At 28.3% G+C, this 21,936-nt stretch overlaps 1 protein-coding gene across 1 annotated transcript in view; it reads right to left on the bottom strand.

Annotated features, from left to right (window-relative positions):
* Window positions 1–7,032: 7,032 nt before the first annotated feature.
* LOC123299796 (transcription factor CP2-like protein 1) overlaps window positions 7,033–21,936 on the bottom strand; it is a 46,112-nt gene continuing 31,208 nt past the window's right edge. Inside the window, exons 9-10 of the mRNA XM_044882154.1 lie at window positions 8,751–9,113; window positions 7,033–8,408 (exon numbers count right to left, since the gene is read on the bottom strand). Of these exons, the coding sequence (XP_044738089.1) occupies window positions 8,114–8,408; window positions 8,751–9,113 (658 nt within the window). The 3' untranslated portion in view covers window positions 7,033–8,113. The remainder of the gene's footprint in view (window positions 8,409–8,750; window positions 9,114–21,936) is intronic.

Genomic DNA, 21,936 nt, shown 5'->3' with positions numbered 1-21,936 from the left:
CGATTCGTTATACCGAAGTTTTCAGATTTTTCTGCGACCGGTTATCATAACGATAATAATTTTGGACTCCAGATAATGCTTTGAATTGACTTTTTCTTCAATTGAAGAAAAGAAGCCAGCGAACCATAAATTTGGCCAATAAATGATAAATCCACTTGAAAATCTTGAAGCTTTTTAGTGGCAGCATTGAAACCATCTAAAATTACATTCCAAACAATTACTAGAATGGCTGTTTCCAACTGCTATAATTTTCGATGTAATCTAGTACTAGGTTTCTCGTCTTTGCTTGCGGAAAAGAAGTGCTTAACAGGTAAGTTTATTGAAAAGTTGAGAAAAAGTATATTTGTAAAAACATCATATAACGTTTTTCTTTTTTCTCGAAATTTTCCAAAATATTTCATTGATGTTATTTGGAAAAATATTCTTTAAATTAAAAAAAAGATTTTTAGAAGGGGCTTCATCCGCTTTACGCAAAATCAATTGTTCTCGAAATATAGCGAACTTTTTCAAATTTTCGTATGTATTTTTTTTTTAAATTACGCCTTATCAAGATAACGTTTTCCATAATAGGTTGTGGCTCCGATCCCTATTCGAGTTTATGAGGGCGCCAATTAGGCGGAAATTTTATAATGGGTACTATACTTGATTATCAGTTATGTATGTGTCACATGTTTGTATGTGTAATGTGATAAATAAATCAACACTGACTATGCATGGTATTTCAACAATTAACTCAGTCAATTGTTTGTTTTCACTTGTATTATATATATTTGTACATATGTCACCTATAAAAAATTTGAATGAATAATAATTTTTTAATGAATAAAATTTTTTAATAAAATTTGAATGAATAATAATGGTTATTTTATATAGTAAAAAATCAATTTTCGGGATAACGTTTTCAAATTAATATAAATAAATAAATATCGTTATATATTTTAAATTTTGTTTTATTTTATTCTATCCCATTTTTCCTTTCAGAACAAAATTATTAATTAACTAATTAATTTTTTTTTAGTAAAGGTACAAACAAATTCTTATAAAATATAGGTGAGATAAAGAAGTTGGATTGTAAATACGTAATATTCTTTTTGGATTTTCATTTTATTTTTGTGTGGTATTTGGTTTGTATAAAAAAAGTTGATGCAAAAAAATTTTTTTAAGATGAAATTAATTATATGGAATTATGTGCAAGTAATTCGTAAATAGTTTTTATGTATTTTGATTTCATTTAAATAAAGTTGAAAACTCAAACCCTGTTTTTATTTTATTTTTCCCCATCTCTCTGTAGCTATACAATATTATTTCAGTTAAAAATAGGTGAGTATTTCGAACTTCACGATAGGTAAGTATTTCAAACTTCGTTTGCCATTTTTTTTTTGTAATAATACTACTCAAAATTTTCCGAAAATGAGTTTTACTTTTTGTTATAATTTAAGAAAGTCGAAAATATGAATATAATTATTTATTAATACGAATAACAGAGCCCTAATGGTATAATGGTTAGCGTATTTGACTTCGAATAAATAGTCCCTTGGTTCGAAACTAGGTGAGGACATATATTAAAAAAAGTTCATTAAATCTTTTAAGCAAAATCTGATTTCTATTTTCATTTTTTTTCAAATTTCCACCACAGCATGTTTGCCTAGTAAATGATGAAAAAATTAGTTTTTTTTCGTTCAAAAACTTCAATTTTTTTCACATTTCTACTAGGAGAACATCAAGGACGGACGGAATAAGTAGTACCTGATAGCAAGGTAATTGTTGTCACCTCGTAAGTCAGAAAGTTAGTGGTCTGCACACCCGTGTTTGGTGAGTGTGACCTCTAGTGGGCAGACCAATAACTTTCTGCCAAAATAAAATTTTAGACTTTCGGGGTGAAAACACTTACTCAATTTTCTCCTTATCAGGAACTACTAATTCCCACTTATGTTCTCCTAGTACAAATGTTGAAAAAATTGAAAATTTTTTCGAAATTATATTATTTTTTGAATAAACATTAAACTAAATAAAAAAACTAAAAATTAATCGGAACTATGCTAGATTCGAACCGAGATGCTTTGTAACCTGAGGCGACTTGGCTAACCACTACTCCACCTTTGACATATTTAACTTATTAATAATGTATTATATATACCTTTTACAATAAACTTATCTATAAATGAATAACTGTAGTAATATTTTTTTTAAATGTAGATTCTGTTTGATATTCCTGAAATCGATGTAAAGAATAAAATATAAAGGTAGGTAAATATAATTGAATAATAATAATTAAACCAAAAAAATTGATAAAAACGATATTTTATTGTATATATATTTGTACATATTTCACCTAAAATAAATATGTACAAATATTTACATATATAATAAAATATCGTTTTTATCAATTTTTTTGGTTTTATAACAGATCAAAAACATTTGAATATTTACTTATTTTCACAAAATAAATGATAAATATTGCTCTATCAAATCATACAGAACGAAATTTTGTTTTAAAAATATGTTCTCCTATTACAAAATCTTATAAAATTTCATTTAACAAAGAATAAATAAATTTTAGCTACAACAAAAAAGCAAGCAAATAAGTATTTTTTTAAATATTTTGTAATAGGAGAATATGAGTGAGACAAACTATATGACATGTTCTTCCATTAAAAAGTTTGATATTTTAGCATAACCAAGCCATTTGGTACATATTTTTAATATTTTGTAACACGAACGAGAACATTATTTTAAAGAGTGAGATTTATTTATGATTATTTAAATTCCCACCCCCTGACAGAATAGTGATTTATGACATATGCATATAACTGACGTTATTTATGACAAGAGGGCGGGTTCAATAGATAATTTAAACTATAAAAAGAGTGGAAAATTTTTAACATAAGAAAAAATTTAAAAGTAAAAAAGTCAACTACACCAACCAGGATACGAACCATCGTACCTTATTTCAGAGGCAAGAGCTATACCCACACAGCCACCCCGATTATGTATAGACATATAATTAACTTAATACTTACCTTTACAAAATAATTAATTAATTGATAATTTTGTTCTGAAAGAAAAAATAGGATAGAAAATGTAAAAAATAAAACAAAATTTTAAATATATAATGATTTTTATTTATTTATAACAAAAAAAATTTTTTTAATGCCAGAAAATACTTAAATAATTAAAAGTTTAATTGTAACACTGACATGATACGAACCAGCGTACTTTAAATTCGTATGCAAGTGCTATACCCACGCAGCTGCCTGGCTTACTATTGTACGTATCGTATTTTAATTTAATACTTACTTTTACTAAATAATTAATAAAATCATCCATTGTCGAGAAAACATTTTCCATTTTCTCGAAATTTCTCATAATTTTCCATTGATGTTATAAGGAAAAACATCTTAAGCGAAAAATTCACAAGGACTTTAAGAATTTAAGTCCTTTAGAAAATGGCAGAAAACTACAATTTTTTAACTTCAATTTCATTAAAACTCAGTACATAGGTAACTTTAACCAAAGATCGGATTCATTTGATAATTGAATGCAGAGTTACGAGTTTTTTATTTTTGTGGCAGGAACAGGATAATTAGGATATCATATGTGCTGATTTCAATTAAAATAAATCGTCATAAAATGCAACAAAATATATATTTTTCTGAAATTTTATAACACTAAAACATTATTTCAATAAATTGTGATATGTTTTTTAACATACTATCCTTTTTTATTTAGCTCAAAGTTTTAATAATAAAGAGACAATACACTTAAAGGTTTCAAACCCTGTATAAATTTTTTTTCTATATTTTGGAAGAAAAAGAACCAATGTCCATTTGATAAGTTCTGTACAACGAGTCAATTGAGTCACCATTTACTACTTAAGTAGGTGAGACAGACATTGTTTTTAACTAAAAAAATCTTACAAACTGTTTATAGTAGAAAATTGACAGATTTTAAAAAAAATTTAGTTTACAAAACTATAGGTCGTTAAAGTGGATACTGAATCTTTTTTTTTTTTTTTGCCAAAATATAGACTGCGTATTTTTTACTTAACATCATCTAGGTCTAAAGCCAGGCGTAGTATATGCCAGTCATTTCAACACCAAGCTTAAAATTTAACAATATGATCTTTGCATATTTTATTCAATCTTCAATAAATTTGTATCAATTTTAAACTTGCCGCGAATTAAAAAATTTCCCAGGCATCTTGAAAGAGCCTCCGCTATGCAACCTTTACAAATAGAGGAAACAGTTGTAAAGGATGCCCTTGACTAACAGTTTCTCAAATTTTCAACTTCTGGTTCTGAAAAATGTCTGTCAAGTACGTGACTGGCTCTAAACCGAATCATTATTTCAGAATGTAACAACTTTATTTCTTAATAATCTGTCAAAATAATACTTGTTTTTTTATTTAAATTTAAAAAAGTAGTCACAACTTACAACACAACGATTGCTTTGCAACTGTTTACGACACATTGACAAATTAAATACACAATATTTAATAAATGATATCCTTAAAGAAATAAAGTTTGAATTCTTCCAGCTTAAGAGCACATTGTGTTTAATTTAACGTTTTTTTTTCTGTAAATTAATAATAAAACATTGTATTAGTTTTAGCGTACATGAAAATAACTATGAAGCGAGCAAATACTCATATTTTAGTATAACGCAACGTTACAAATTTAATTGAAAAACACGTCAAATTAAACATTCAAATGTTCCTTCTTGCCATCAAGATTTAAATTAGGGGACACAATAGAGTGTCTCATTCAAGTAGAATTACACAGGGCTGCGAATTATATCCTTTCACGTGAAGCCACTGTTCTAAAATCAAATTTGATCGTAAAATCGCATTCAGTTTTCAAGAGATTTTATCATAAAGTAAAAACACTGATTTTTCCTTTATATTCGAAATTAAAAAATACGATAAAATCTGTAAGAAAAGTTACTTTCCATGAAATTCTTTATATTCTTTATGCAGACACCCGTTATTTTTATTATTTCAATTTCTATGTCACTTTCCAATTATTTTTAATCTTATAGACATCAATGCTCTGGCAGTACCGGATTAATCGATGACGGTGCTCATATAGACAAGGCAATGTGAAAATCAGACTAGTGCCCCCTTGTGTAATAATCATCGGCAGTAATCATAAAAATTTGTCTTTCGCCCTCTTTTTTACTCTTCGTAAATCAACTTGGCGCCTTTCTCCTAAAAATTTGTCTTTTTCTCTTTTGACCTTCCCAAAACTCCTTGAAACCCAGACAGTTACCTACTTCGCCAAATATTTAATCCGTCACTGGCTCTGGTATATTCACTTAAAAATTTGTACATCTATAAGATTTCTTACTGTTAAAAAACATTTTTATGTATTTAAAAATATAACTAAATTCTTTTTTAGATTTCAAACGTATTTAAACGTTGATAATTAGTTTTTATGAGAGCGCATAATCGATCTACATTAAGGTTAATGCGCATTTGCAACCCTATTCTCTGCTTCCTGAATTACTTTTGTCTATAGTATACATATAAATTGTTATTTTTAAGTTTATTAAATCTTATACACTATTTACTAAGTGTAAAAATGTTTTGTACTAAAAAAAATACTAATCTCTAGTAAAATATTATTTATTCCTATATTTTAGTAATAAAACAATCCAAATCCAGATAAATATTCCCGTACACACTTAGATTATTTCATCATGTTGACTACGTGTACAGAAAATATTCCTTTACCTTTCAACTCGTCGGAACTGATTAGTCAATCGTTACAGAAATTATCGGATATCCAAAATGTAATTTCAAATTATTTTAACTTTTTCTGTTATCCCAAACCGTTATAACATTTTTAACTTTTTGTCATTCATATCTTGTAGATTATATTATAGAATATCCGAAACAATTCCATATCTGTTCTTGGAAGCCAATCAAATATAATATAAACAATATTAAGGCATTATATTATTCGAAAATTAATTGACTTCAGTTCAAAAATATAAGGCCTAGTTTATTAAACTATCGCATTTTCTAGTAAAACTCATGCTTAGAAAATTTTCAGAGTTTGAAATTTCCGTTAGTATCTAAGATAGTGCAATGTATCAAGATACAAATTTTTTTCTAATTTTAATCTTTCGCTAGAAAAAAAAGTAGAATATACCCAATTTTCAGTTTTATATTGGGAAGGTTTCAATTTTCTTTCTTTGAAATATTTTAACTAATGTATTCCTCATATCAAGATACAAAGTACCAATTTTCTATCATATGTTATGGCTAAATCAGGGACGTATGTATCTCTGTGTCACAAAAAACTCACATTATAGTATATATACTCTATGTAAAACGTTAGTTTTTTTTGACAGAGATATTTTTTAGAAGAGATATTTTTTAGAAGGGAATCTGAAATAATCAGATCACCGCTTTTTATTTTCTTTTATATTCAATTTTCGTCCAACAAATTGTTATTAATTTCTTCCACCTGCATTCTTATTAACTAAAAAATTATCGCATCAGAGACCAAATTCTCATTTCTATCACCGCCCGTCCCCTGATTTTTCATTTTGTTATTCTAATTTTATTTAATAAAAATGTTAATAATAATATGCTTTTTTTTTTATAAAAATATAATAATTCAGTTTTTTTTTTATATTAATATTAAGGCAATTTATAGGCACAATTTTATACTTTAAAAGGCTACTATAAAGATAATAACACATTCATAGCGGGCAATGACATATCTGTATCCTAATCGAGTTGTTCCAGCCGATACTTGAAACAATCTACGGTTTCTTATAGTTATATCAAACTTAACGACTTTTTAAACTACTTTAACAGACAAAAAAGTTCTAGATCCCGCCAAATAACTTTAAATCCGTTCAAAAAACTTTAAATCCAGCAAATCTTAATAATCGTGTGGAGTATTTAAAACTCAAGTTGGAATCAACTGGACTTATTATATAGTTTTAAAAAATGTTTTTAATTACAACAATTAACTAGTCTATAAAAATATATAATTATGAGTAATAAAATTAAATATTTAAAAACAAAAAATACTGCCTAATTTCTTTCGAAATGTATATAAATTTCTTTGATATACCCTTTCTGTAATTGAGTCCTTCAATAAGCATTACTTTATTCAAATGTCGGCGTTAAAAAAGACTTTTATAATCATAATTCACGATTATAATTATCACATTTGAAAGGCACGAACAATAAGCTTACATCGAAATTGGCAATCTACTAATTTTATGCATAGCTTTTATACTTTGTGGTAATTATATCAACACATACCTTTAAAATAAATATCAAAAACAAGTATTTTATTTTATTTTAGGATTTTAACGTGAGATATTAAAGTTTTATATTTTACACGTGGCGTCCGGGCGGGGACGTGAAGATATGTGCTAACATAGTAACCACAGAGTGCTATACGTGTATAATTGTGCATAAAATTATTTGATCGCCACGTTTTTAACAGATATATTCCTTTACTCACAAAAATCTACCCTAAAAATGTGAATTACTTTAATTAAACATTTAAATTATCCATACTTCATTGTAATTTACTTCTTTGACGTCGTAAACTTTCTTTTTCGCGAAACTACTTCCTGCTTATTATGATAACAAAATCAGAGATGTTTAAAATTTGGAAGTACTATTTTTATCATTACAAAATTGTAAATTGCTTTTAAATACGAAAGCTTACAGCTAATTTCTCCCACTAAAGGCACTAATGTACAAAATTTGGCTTACTAAAATAACCTACTAAACACATTTGATGGTGTTTTGTTTACAATCGTACTCGCATTTCCTTTAAACTTGTATTACAATCGGAACGTATCTTTGCGTAAGATTCTCTATTAGTGCCTCATTTGATCTTATTTTCAATAAATCAAAGTATATACTCAGCAATCTTCAAAAAATATTTGAGTATTATTTCTTAAAGAAAAAAATCGACACAAAAGTTTCAACTCATGAATCTCTATTTTTTTTTTAGTTTGCAAACAAAATTCTATTTACTATCTAAAGTAAGAACACACCATGCATTCTTTGTTTAAATAGAGAGAAACATTAAACTTAATAAACATTGAGAAAAAACAAAAATACAATATAATTATTATTTTACGGATTTAACGGTTTCAGGAGGATTCTACAAGTATTCATATTCATGTTAGCGATTATTTCCACCGTGTACATAGCTTCATTTTTAAAGTGACGTATCACTTCATCATTGATATGAATGTGAATTCCGTTTGGTCCTTGTACGAAATATCCTTGAATTTGATCGGTTGACGCTTGAATTAATGATGATAGTTTCTCACCTAATTCATTATTTGTGTATGTTGTTAAATATATGGCATGGAATACATTTGATCGATCGGTGCACACGTACAATATTAATTTGGGTGCGATGGTCCTACAAAAAATAATAATCAAAATTAAAAGAGTTGCTAATAAACAAACTTAAGATGCTTTTTAATAAGCCTTCGAAGATCTCTTTAGAAATACACAAGCTTAATGAACAGCGCTATCACTTTCTGATCACTTAATGAACTACTATTGAATGGTTTAAGATGCTACTTTTTCCAGACTGATCTGAGTACCGGGCCACTCTGGCGTTAAAGCGAAAGAAGCAGCGGACTCTTTAGTACGAGACAATTCGTCCCAACAAGGTAATTAAATCTTATAAAAAAATAATAATAACACGATAACTAAGTGATAAAATAAATTGAATAATTTAAGAAATTATAACACTTACTTGGCATGTAATGCGTTGTATAGACGAATTCCATCAGCCAATCCACAAATTTGTATCAAATCATCACGCGACAAACGTAAAATATCTGCACCAGAAAAATTTGCAAATGTATTTACGTATGTATTGAAACGATTAGTGATTAACCACGAGTTTGTTTCTTCAGCAGATGATGACGTTAACAAATTTGTATTGAATAGTTGACGGTTATTTGATGTTTGTTGTTTATTATCTGAATGTATTCCAACTCCATTCGTACACGATGGAGATATTGATAAATTTGTAGCTGTAGTTATTGCAGGTTCTTCATCTTTAACGTAAGATTGTGGCATTAAACCATTTGTCAAGTAATTAGGACGTTGACCACTGTAAATAAAAAAAACACACATTAAATACTGTTATCTCACGTACAAAAATAAAAGATTTATTTATTTTTTTTTTTAATTATTAATTGTTGACATTCGATAAATGATTTGCCATTCATCTGTAGTATTTTGTCATAAGGATTGGTTACGAGAAAAAAGGGGGGTTGGCTAATTGATTATCAATATAAAAACCTAATATATCAAGTCATTTTTGAGAAAAATTTATTTTAAGTTTCCCTCGTTTTTTTAACATTGTGTATTGTTGGAGTCAGCGCAATGGGTAGTTAGTTTTCACGAAGAATGTACGGTTAGTTAATTGAATTTTCTGCGTGTATAGAAAGAGCTTGGCTTACTGAAAAGTTTCTTATTCAGAGCGCCCCCATTTTTAAAGGTTCATTGTATTTTTTAAGACATTTTTATGTTTCCCAAAATATAGACTTATACATTGTATCGAAAGGCAACGGGGAGGATTCAAGTGTATTTAGCTACATATTGGCCTCTGTCCAATTGGTTCAATTGAGCTTAAATTCGGTATGTAAGGTCATTTACCAAGCAGAACGATGCTTGCGGTTTTAAAGATTTACGCACCTACACAGGCCCATTAAACTAAATTGGAAATTCGTGTTAGAGTTGAATTAGTTTCAACAAAGAGCCTTATATTGATATAAACTGCCCAGTACCTTCAATTCTTTTTTATAACGACCATAGACATATAAGAATAGAGTGCGCGAGTGCCTATGCTAGCCATAAGTCAGAATTTCTGCAGGTAAGAAAGAACGCTGCCGAGGTACCCTATCTCTATGTATCAAATAATGGCGTTAGCATAAAGAAAATCATACGGTAGCTCGTCAGTGTTCTCTCTTTTAGATGCAGCCACTTTCACTGTTCTCTCACGAACTTTATATATAACATCTGTATGATAAGGACGACATATAGTGACCTCAGCTCGCTTTTTAAAACACTTGGAAATATCCCATTTCAATAAAAATCATTTAACAAGGGGAAAAATGACCTTAGTGATGCGAGCTCTTTTTTGTGGTAAACTTTAATGCAAACATAATTGCATACACGTGAGTTCATTGGTATATAATTAAATCTCATAATTTATATACGGTAAATATTCCGTGAGAACAAAAATAGAACCATTTCAAAATTGAATCATTATTTAAATGATTAAAATTATTGAAAATTGGCTATTTTCCAAAAGCGTATAAACAACATATTCACCATTATGATCCAAACAAGCATTAACTTTCTTTTGATATGATTCGTTAATTTCTAAGTTATACAGGAAAATTATTTTTGCCAACAACATTACAACATTATGGGTCAGTAAGATAAACAAAATAAAGAAATTTGTCCTCTCAGTTTCGACTAGTTTAATCTTCATTTCAATTGAAAAACGGTAGTAGATACTTGTAAAATTATTTTTAAAAATGAGTTAGTCAATAAAGTATTAATCATTATATAACACAGGAACAAATATACGATGAGGTCAGCAACCGAAATATTGAGAAGATCTTCGACGGCGTCACATACAGTCGACGGGGATGGACATGATGAAAATTTGCTTTGAGATCAGCAACCAAAATATTGAGTAGCTCTTCGACGGTGTCACATTAGTCGATGGAGATCGGGGCATGGGGAGTTATATACTCTAAAAGTGTCAAGGAAAGTGTATCTCCGCACTAATAACCCTTAATTTATATTTATGCCCAACTGGGAAACAAAATTTTTTTGACTATTAATTGCAATTGATTATAAAACCATTTCTTTTTATCCGATTGCGCGACGCAAAGAAGTACTAATGTGTTTGTCAGTCATGTATGTATGTGTGTTCCTTTGTGGCACACTAAAGACCAAACACGCGTGGGCCGATTTTGATGATTCTTACCTCAATATATTTGCCTAAGAAAAGAAGAGATTTAGATATAAATCCAAGTATTTGCCTAAGGATTTTCCCGGAGTTACACTAATACAAGAAGCCCAATGCTCGATCAATATTTGACAGGTCTGGCTCCAAGAGTATAATAGAACGGACATTGCTACTACGAATGTAGTAACATAGTAAACTGAAGTGATTTTAAAATAATTTAATAAAAAAAAGTTTTATATTCTAAAGTCTAAACTCGTTCATAAATTTTTTGTTTGTTTATTTGACATCATGACTAGCAATATATGAATAATAATCGCATTGTAATAATTAATTAATATAAATTATTTAACCATGAAAAAAATTATTAATGTACGTAACTATAAAATGTAGTCACGCAAATTTTGTTTTTCAGTGTATGTGGCATTAGGTATTAAAGAAATAATTAGTAAGAGCATTTGAAAGGCATATAAATATTGCTTTTTTAACTAAAGGATGTCCTCCCTTTTTTTTTGACCTTTATGACTTTGACTCTTTTGTCAGTTTTATTTCCTCGATTACCATTGTTCTTTGAGACAGCCCTTCATTTTTAAGAACCCTAAACAGCTGTGACGCTATCTTTGTTTTCCCGTTTTCAATACATGGCCAAACAAATGGCATAAGTTTCAAATCTTGCGTCAATTTTGAGACTTCTTTTATAGTACAATCGAACCTGGATAATCGAGAAAACTATAATAGCTATGTTTTCTTAGCCTATTGCTAAAATTGGCGATAGTTGCTCCCAAAAATCTTGAAGATAGCTTTTAGAACTATGGAAAATATACAAAAAAAAAAGGAAAAATCAAAACATACATACAAAAAAATCAAAAAGGAAGAATCGCTACCAATTTTCTGGAATTTATTTATGACATACATTTCAGCCTAAAATATAGGGGCTCTTTTACCAAGGCTGGAAGCATAGATATCTGTTCTTGGTCACTCGAGAGTATATTCCTGAACCTACTTCCGTTACGATTTTGGATATGTCCGTGTAGAGATTGAATTTTGACTGTCAAAGAGGATGACGTTGTCATCCTATGAGGATCTATCTATAATATTAATAAAGATAGTTTTCGATTGCTTTGAGCTTTTTCAGCCTTCGCCTCAGCTGTAATGTATACATAAAGCGGAGTCAATTTAAGAAGTACCATTTCCATAGTTGATATCGAATATATAAAATCTGTAATATTGCTGCACGCAAGCCTTTGTATTATATTTTAGACAATTTCATATTTAGACATTTGGTAGAAAGAGTATATTTTGATAAGAGAGAGAAGTTAAAACAGCCTCAAATCTTTGGTCACAGTGTGCCAATTTAGTGACATACAATCATTTGCGGGCAAGGCTGCTGCAGCCAAATATCCTTGGCTCCCCATTGGGACGGTGTGTGTCGAATTGGCTGAAGAGTTCAATATGCCTGGCATGCGGACAGCTTTAAAAGCTTTGTGTATTTTTGTAAGGTAATAATGAACAAACCTCCCTGTTTCAGAGCTTATAAATAAATCTATAAAGTTTTGATCTTATTTTAAGTTAAACCTAAAGGACAAATTTGTTATTTATGCATATCAATAGAAATAGTATTACAACTTGTTCAGGTTAGGTTTATTTCTATAGAAAATAGATATTATCCTGTTTCTAGGTAACTTTTAATCTTGATAATTCCAGAAAGAATAGTATTTCGCTCTATACGATGTATTCCTAGCAAAGACCCTTATAATAAAAGGTCTTTTATAAAGAATACAATGTTTTCTGTCTTTACCAAGAAATTTAAATAATATTTTCTATTTAAAAATGTAATTGCCAAATTCTTGAAATGTTTAATTAAGGTAATTAAGATTATTTAAGTATTTTGCATATAAGTAATATAAAAAAAATGAAGAGATTCTTACACAAGGGAATTACGCCTACGTTTCATACAAATTCTTAAATTTCGTTGTCCAGCCTTAATTCTTCGATTTGATTTTGAATGCCTTCGATTAATAGAAACACGTTTTCCCACTAACGTAAACATTAAACGTTGATTAGTTCCATTTAACCAAGAATCATTATTTTGCATTAATTGGTGAATAAATTGGGCAGATATTTCATAACCCATATAAGACATCTTTACTGTATGTATAAACATAAAAGGTTTTTCCATTGCAGCAAATCTAATTTTTTTTTTTGGATTTACTGAATATGAATTCGTGGTTTTGGAAAACAAATGTCTTTATAAAATTTAATTTAACAAGCAAAACAAACAGAAGCTACAAATATTTTCGATTCAAAAGCATTCACTAACTTCCATATGAATGTTTGAACAAAAAAACATAGAAAATATAACTTGGTAACAAAATTGTTTCAAACAACTTTTGTTTTTCAAATTAATGCAATTGCATCACGACCATGACAATAAACAAAATCGATACGTTGTCGGGCTAAAAAATATCTTCTTTTTGTAGCCAATTTATTACTTAAACGAAACTGATGTTGAAAAACATTATTTTTCCAGCTGTCAGCTAATAAAGTAGTGTTGAATATCATAGAATGCACGTTTCGATAACATTTTTGGTGAGAAAATAAAAAATTCTTTACGACAATCATTAAAATAAAATCTTTGTAAAACGTTTTTTAATATATGTGTACACTGAAAGTAATTATACGTAAATCCGATCAACATTCTCTAATTGAACAAAACGTATGATCGCACTTGAAAAAAATGTTACAAATGTTTCTTTTTCACTTGAAAACACTAATAACACACCACAAAATGAAAGTTTTTCTAATTTCAAAAACAAATTAACGTAAAAAAAATAAATGAAAAATTTAAAAATAATCAACGACGTATCATGATCGTTAACATAATATTTATTTTAATTAAAAATTGAATTAATTGGATCTAAATTAATAATATCACATCACAACTCATATCGGATTATAGAGAACGTTTTCATAAATAGAAAATCACTCAAAAAAATACTTCCATAGATATTTCTCGTAAATTTGCAATTTTTGAAAGTTATTTACTTTTATTTTATTATTAGAAGAACAAAGTAAAAAAAGAAATAACACACTGATAAAATTGAATCCAGTTAGTAACTGGTTGTATGCAGCTAAATATTTAACATTTAGTGTTTGCTTGTGCAGTTAGTATAAAACCGGTTGATTCTAGTTTCATTGAATCAGTATATCAGCTTATGATGATTGGTGGTAATACACCGCCGCACTATATCCCGCTCACACACAGGTCGCGTTACAAATAACAATATTTTATCTCACTTTAAAAAAAAGACTGTGTTACTCACACAAAAACTTTGTTTTATATAAATATTCTTGTCAAATTGTTTATTTTACTTTTTAACACATAATCATGTTAATGATATCATAAAAAACTAACAACCTTTCCGGCTTACACTTTTTAACATAAAACGTTTTCATGATTGTTTAAAAAAACCATTGGCATTTTAAAACAAGAATTTTTAAAATATACATTTTTAAATAACAACAATGTTCACTCAACAATTAATCCGTTTATTTTATCAGTTATAAATGATAGCAAATAATAAAATAAATTTTAGTATTTATTTTATATTTATAATCGTAGTATTTATTTTATTCAAAACCGCAGTTTACCGGTTGTACACCATTTTTTTAATAACCAATCAAATTTTGAAATGATTGTGGTACAGTGTCGCCAACAATCGGTAGTTTATTGCAATTTGTTTCAAAAAAACTGGTTAAATGTATGTAAAAGATAATTTGAAGCGTGCGCACTCGATTCTTCATCACGGTTTTACTGTGTATTTTTATGGTTTTTTGACATAATCTATGCCTTATCATTTGAAATAGTAGTGTAGTCTTATTTTAAATCTAGTACAAAAGATATTAGTTTTTAATTTTATAACACAAGTAAAAACTAGATTGTATTGAATAATTTATTATTAAGAAATAGAAATGGTGTTGTGAATAATTAGAATGCATAATTTTAATTTTATTCAAATTATATTACAATAGTTAATATACCCATTACTATATTCAATTGTTTTATTGCTACCTATGGAATTTGATCGAGACAAGTCATTTCTATTGAAAACTTCCATACTTGCCTAAAAATATTCTGGATCATAAAGATTACAGAAGAGGTACAATAGATCAAAATTATGGTAGTACAAAGGATGTCCTAATCCTAGTTTAGATAAAAATATAGTAAGAACTAAAAGTGGAATTGCCTTATGTATATTATGTGGGAATTGTCCTTCAAATATAACATATAAAAATTAAGGGTCGACTATATCTGCTACAGAAGAAAGATAAAAATAGAAAAAGTAAATGGTACATAGCAATCGTCATCTTTATCTACTAGTGGGACAGATTTTTTGAACGGCTCTGCTCCATGTGCTACAGTTTGGATAAATTATTCAACGACAAGACATAAAGCATTTACGATTTGCTATTTTCCTACGGGAAGATTAAAATGATTATCCTCACGAGAAGAATGAAAGAATAAGGCGTCTCTGAATGGTTAATTGAAAAATTGAGTCTAATCTGATATCAAAGAAGATCAATTAGGAAATAATTATAAAAAGTCGAAGTATCCCAGAAGTCACGAAAAAAAATCGACGGATTATAATTGGAAGTGATTTATTTTAATTTTTTGGGCAGTATTATACAAAATCTCACGAGGATTCTATGGTAACAAGTGAATGGAGATTTTAACAAAGTGAACAATATTTCTTAATATTTAAAGGAAGTTCTTCAATTGATGGAGAATGAAGTTGCGGCATCTCAATACATTTTTATAGCAGCGACGTTAACCAAGGCGAGGCCCTAGGCCGTGCACTTTTTGCGTACCCTTTTTAGGCCCAGTTTTGCAAATGTGTCGATGACAGTGTCGAAATCAGTAGTACGCGAATTATCGTCATAGTTGATCTCAAATAATTATTGATCAATTTTAATTTTGAGAACGATCTTTCAGCATTCGTTTTCACGTTATTTTGAATAATCTAGATCATTTAAATTACTCACCTCTTGTGTGGGAAGAGGCTTTTCGTAGCACGACGATCTGGGCGGTGGCTCAGATTTGCCGCACCAGAACCACCACTGGTGATTACAAGAGTGATACATTATAGTCATTATTCTAGCTAAATTCGAAAGTGTTCAATTGATTTGGCAGAGAGTAACTTGGTGAAATAGCCCTACCAGAACGCGTAAAAACACATTCAACAGAGAAGTGTCTAAATTATGAAGTGCATATTGAATTTCTTGCAAAATAACTTTTGCACCGCGTGCCCGTTTTTTAATAATATAGAAAATTATAATATAGCTTTTCTCATCCTGACAAACCCCCATAGAATATTATACGATCTCTATGGACAAACCTTCGACACAAAGCGATGGGAGCGATTAATAATGTTCAGCTCCTCATTTCTCATAGAAGGTATAAGTATTTCAATGGGTGGCGCTTAAAACGGTTCTGCACGCAACGAATATACAGAAGTTACATGACGTTCAAACCATAAATTTTGTTCATTTTAATTAAATTAAATTTAAAAACAATTCAAATAACAAACAATAACAACAAATATTAAATAGATATTGAAATAAATGATAGAACCCGCACCTTACTAGTTAAAGAGTTAAAAATAGATTTGTAAACATTTATTAGCATGACTTTATTTATTTATCAAGTCTTGATAATTTAATAATCTACACATATTTTGAATGTGTATGTGTGTGTATATATGAGTGTACTCACGTTCACATCAATTTATATGAATAATATTTGTATGATCATAAACATACAATGCGGTTTGTTGTTCTTATTCAGGGTAATTACGTAAAATGAAAACCATTTTAAGTGCATTTTAGAAGTGGATTTTAAAGAAGTACGAGCATCAGGGCATTTTTGGATAAAAAGTTTGATTTGGAAAACGGTAGATGGATGATTTGTTTTGTTAGATTTCTCCAAAATAAGTCGGTGTAAAGTAAATCATTAGTAAATTATTGAAAACAAAAAAAACCCGCTGTGTCCGACTAATTAAGAATGCATGAGCACGGTAGAGAGGAAACAAATTTAAAAAAAAATATATATTTTTAATTTTGATGATGAATTATGTTATAACTTGGCAATATAATACGAAAAGTAAGAATAAGATTTTTCGAATCTGGAGTGATTTTCAAAATATTGAAAAACAACGCAGATATTGAAAAATTTTATTCTTCTTTTTCTTCTAAATTCAAGTTATATCAAATCATCATCAAAGTTGAAAATAAGGTACAAATAATTTCAACCCAAAGTTTAAAATTGCCTTGGCGCTTGTACTACTTTAAGGTTGTAGAATCATTGATTTTACTTGGTATACGTAGATTTTTTGTTAGACGTTATTAAGTCTCTATGAAGCGAAATATTTTTTACGCTTCTATTTACCAATTGAAATGTAAAACGAAACCTCAGCAAAAAAATTAATTAAAATTTTTCTTTTCAAATGTTTAAATATTATAATAATAATAGACTCGTCTTAACTTTTCGCTGAAAATGATAGAACTATCACCTGCAAACGTGTGGCCACTACAGGGTCAGAGGCGTTGCTAGGTAATCAAAAGCCCTGTTGAAAAAAAAACTGATGCTCTAAATAAACTTTATCAAATAACTGCAATAATTATCAAAACTTCAGTAGGCTTCTTAAACAACACTTCAGGTCATATTATCTCTATCAACAAAAATGTTTGTTTAATATATTGCCGTTTTCTTATTGTCTTAACCCGCTAAATGTGAAGGGGCGAATCTTTTAAGTTGGCATTACAACACTACACAAACAACAGAAAAAATTTAGGGGAATTCTTCACAAGTTTCGAACCGAAGTCGAAACTTGTTAGGGATTCTCTTGTATTCTTTCAATTTCCTTAAAATTATAATCTTGCATATCACTTTCCTCTTCAGCGTAAGCAGTTTTAAAACTCCCTGTAGTTCGTTAAAATTGTGGGAAATAATCAACAATTTACATAAGAGTTAAGAATATAAAAATAATTGGACGAAAAACTTATTTCAATAAAATTTATTAGTTTGATTTTATCATTTAAGAAGATGATGAAATTAATGCAGGATGTAAATTATTTAGGAATTAAAATAGACAATGAATTGTTTTAAATATATGTATATAATAATATCAGAATGTTGTTTTTTTACTATCTACTTTTTAAAATAATAAATACAATGAAATTCAAATAAAAGTTTTCTTTCCTTCAAGAATAGTAGAACTTTAAATTAAAATTAGTAACAAGTTAAAACAAGCAATTGATTGAGTTAATGAAAGATAGCCACTCTTACACACAAAGTAATAAGATTATGCATTGTAATGCATTTTAATATTCCCAAAAAAATTTAAGATATTTTGATTAAGGATGTATGAGTACGGTAGTGGGAAAATTTAAAAAACATATATTTTCAATTTTGGTGAATTATTTTATAACTGACAATATGAAACAAAAAGTAATAATACAATTTTTCGATATTTGGAGTAATTTTCAAAATATCGAAAATTGAAAATTTTGTTTAATTATTTAGCTTTCAATATTTCGAAAACCAAGGCAAATATCGAAAAAACTTATTCTTATTTTTCGTCTACATTCATGAAGTTATCTATCACAAAATTTATCATCAAAATTGAACACAAGGTACAAATAATTTCAACCCTAAATCTAAAATTGCCTTGGCGCTCGTACTACCTTAAGTAACGTAATTTCGGTTTTATTTGAACGTATTCATTGGATTTTAAGTTTAAGTCTTGTGAGAGTGCAATATCTCAAGAACCATAATTCGAAACGGAACCATAAAAGATTCCTCACTCTCTTGATTGATTTTATTGAAGATCAATAAACAATTTTGAAATAAATGCGTGTATGCGGTCCGTACAAACTTCATATATTTTGTTATTACATCTGAATTTAACAGGATTTGTGATTTAAATTTATGCGACAACAATCTAAAGTATTTGGTATTAACTAGATTGCCTTGTGTTGTATTTTTGAGTTTTTAAATATTCACTGAAATCAATCTTAATATAATAAAATTGGAATTATCAATGAATTAAATAAAAATCCACTAAATAATTTATAGGGAAGAGCAATTAACCCAGAAACTCGGTTTAGAAAACTCCGTTAAAGTGGAAATGATTCGAACAACGCAAATAGACCGAGTTCTGAAAAGAGTTCAGCATGAAGAAATCAGCAGATTGATTTTTAAACCTATGATCCTCAGAAATTCTAAAAGCCTTTCTACTAGAGTGAAAATTGTCGTATTTATCCCCATTCTTTTAAGAGTGCGTGTCAATATCTTCATCTGATAAATCTGATCGACCTAAAAATATACGTATAATCTTTGTTATTCAAGTTAAAATTTCGAGAGGGATTTTTACCAAAATTTAGCGATTTACGTGATATGTATACACTTAAAAGTAATTAAAGAAAAACATTTTTGCTCGCAAATTTTAAGCAGTGCAAACTTGGAAATAGTGGGATTCGCTATGAATAATACTATATACTATTTTGTTTTGAAAAAGGGCATATCTCTAAAAGGTCTTAATCTCTATATCACTGTATTATACATAGATATAGTCTAAATTAGACCAAAAAATTTTCAGAGATACGGCCTTTTATCAAAACACTGCAGTATACTTCTGCTTTCAAAGCGTATCACAACCTGCAAAAATTCGTTCGGAGAATTTTTTATGAAGTAATTTAACGTTTTTGAGGCGCTACAGAAAGAGGAACACCATTAACTTAAAATTTTGAGAAATTTTTATACAGATTCTCTGAAAATTATGCAGGTTATTCAGAAATAAGTAAACTATAAATTAATATTATGTAATCTTATTTGAAAGCCATGATTTTTAGGCTTTAACAAAGATTTAACATTGTGAAAGAAACAATAATTTTTATTTATTTATTTATATATTTACAAGTGAAATTTACGAAATTTAATTAAACTCCGACAAATTTTTTCGGTACAGAACCTTAAATTCGCCCTTGAAACAGAGCTAAGAACTGAATTAATTTTGAAGATAATCGCCACTTTTCTAGTTGTTTCGGGTATGGAATCCTAAACTCACACTTGAAACGTAGCTAAAAGCACTCTCCATGAATTCGGGGGTTAAAAAGGGGTTAATTCGAGAGATAATTTAAATTTAAATTTTTTTATTTAAAAAAATAATGATTAGGTATTATAATTAATATTTAGGAAAAACTGCAAGAAAAAATCGTAATTTTTTTAATTCCCTATAAGAAATAATTATAATTTACGGTAACTTATTTTCTGAAAAACTTGCATAATTTTATATTTTTTTAGAAATTTAATTGTGGTTTCTTCAACTTCTCAAAATTGTAAGTTTATTATTAAATTAGTTTTTAATTTTTCTGTAGTGTCTCAATAAAATTTTCAGTTTTATTTAAGGACAGATTCAATCTATTTCAAAAATTTGTACTGCTAGAAATAAACAAAATTGACAATTCTGGCAAAAATCCGCCTGGAAACTGTTGGCTTTAGTAACGAAAAATACGTATAACAATGTGTATGTCAAATAGATGTAGTGCTGGGGGTTGCTTTCATCAGGAGTTTGTTTTAATCGATATTAAAACAATTTAATTGAGACACTTAAATCCAACCACAGGGTATACACCGTATATTCTCCATTATAGCACTACTCGCGAGTAATTAGATTATTTTTGTGGGGTGATATGCTGAGTCACATTAATTTTATTGCCTTGAAGTGAAACTTAGAAGGTTCAACTCAATTCTATATTTATCTGACATAGTCATATCTGATGTAATTTTAATGTGCAATTTAATTAATTTCTAGTTTAAAAATTATTTATCAATAATTCCTTATTTATAATTAATTTCCTGTGGCATGTCTATAGTATTCAAAGACATTTAAAAAATGTTTTTGCAATGTTATCTACATAAAGTCCATTGTACAAAAAACGTGAATTTAAAAACATTCCATCGATTTTGAATCATCATAACAGTACGGTTATAAGTCAGTTTTAACAAGTTATAACCGAGACACTGACGCAATTATGTATGTAAAATACCTGAGACTTTCATTTGTAGGCTAAAATCATTTTAGTGGGATTTTATAATCAATTAGTTTTTAACTTGTTCATTAATCCAAAATTGTTCATCTTCGCCCAAGATACTTATACAGCGTGTCAAGAGATCATAAGATAAAATTTGTGTATACGACAAAAAATCTTTCTTCGTAAAAAAACCTTGCTTGTTGAGAAAATAAGATTCCCAAATATTTTTCAAAATGCAGGTTGTTAATTATGATCTAAAAAGTATTAAGGTAGTATGAGCGTCAAGGCAAGTTTAGACTTGTGGTTGAAATTATTTGTACCTTATTTGTAACTTTGATGATGAATTTTGTTATAACTTCTTCATGAATGTAGACGAAAAATAAGAATAAAAATTTTGGATAACAGCCTTGGTTTTTGAAATATCGAAAGCTACATAATAAATACATAATTAAATAAAATTTTTAATTTTCGATTTTTTAAAATAGGGAATATTCATGAAATTTAAATTTGGTTCAAATATTTTTCTTCCGTAACTTTAATGACTGGACATTTCAACTAAACCATTATTTTAGTAATTAATATCTTTTTAATTACTTAAAATTAATTAATAAAAGTACAAATTCATTTAGGGCATTTAAAAATTTCTAAAACAGAATATCAAAGTTTTATACGGACGTGACATTATAGTACGGGCTTGTCAAATTTGTTGACATACTGTATGATATTAATTACTTACATTTTATATGGTATTTCATTAAATTATACTATTCTACGGCTTTTTATTAGAAAACTTAATAATAACGAATGTAAATTCTATGTTGTAAATTGATTTTTATAAAGTGTAAATTATACATTGAAA

This window comes from Chrysoperla carnea, chromosome 5, assembly GCF_905475395.1.
Source record: "Chrysoperla carnea chromosome 5, inChrCarn1.1, whole genome shotgun sequence".
NCBI lineage: Eukaryota > Metazoa > Arthropoda > Insecta > Neuroptera > Chrysopidae > Chrysoperla > Chrysoperla carnea.
Note: the sequence above shows the minus strand (reverse complement) of the source record. Positions and strands in the feature narration are given on the sequence as shown.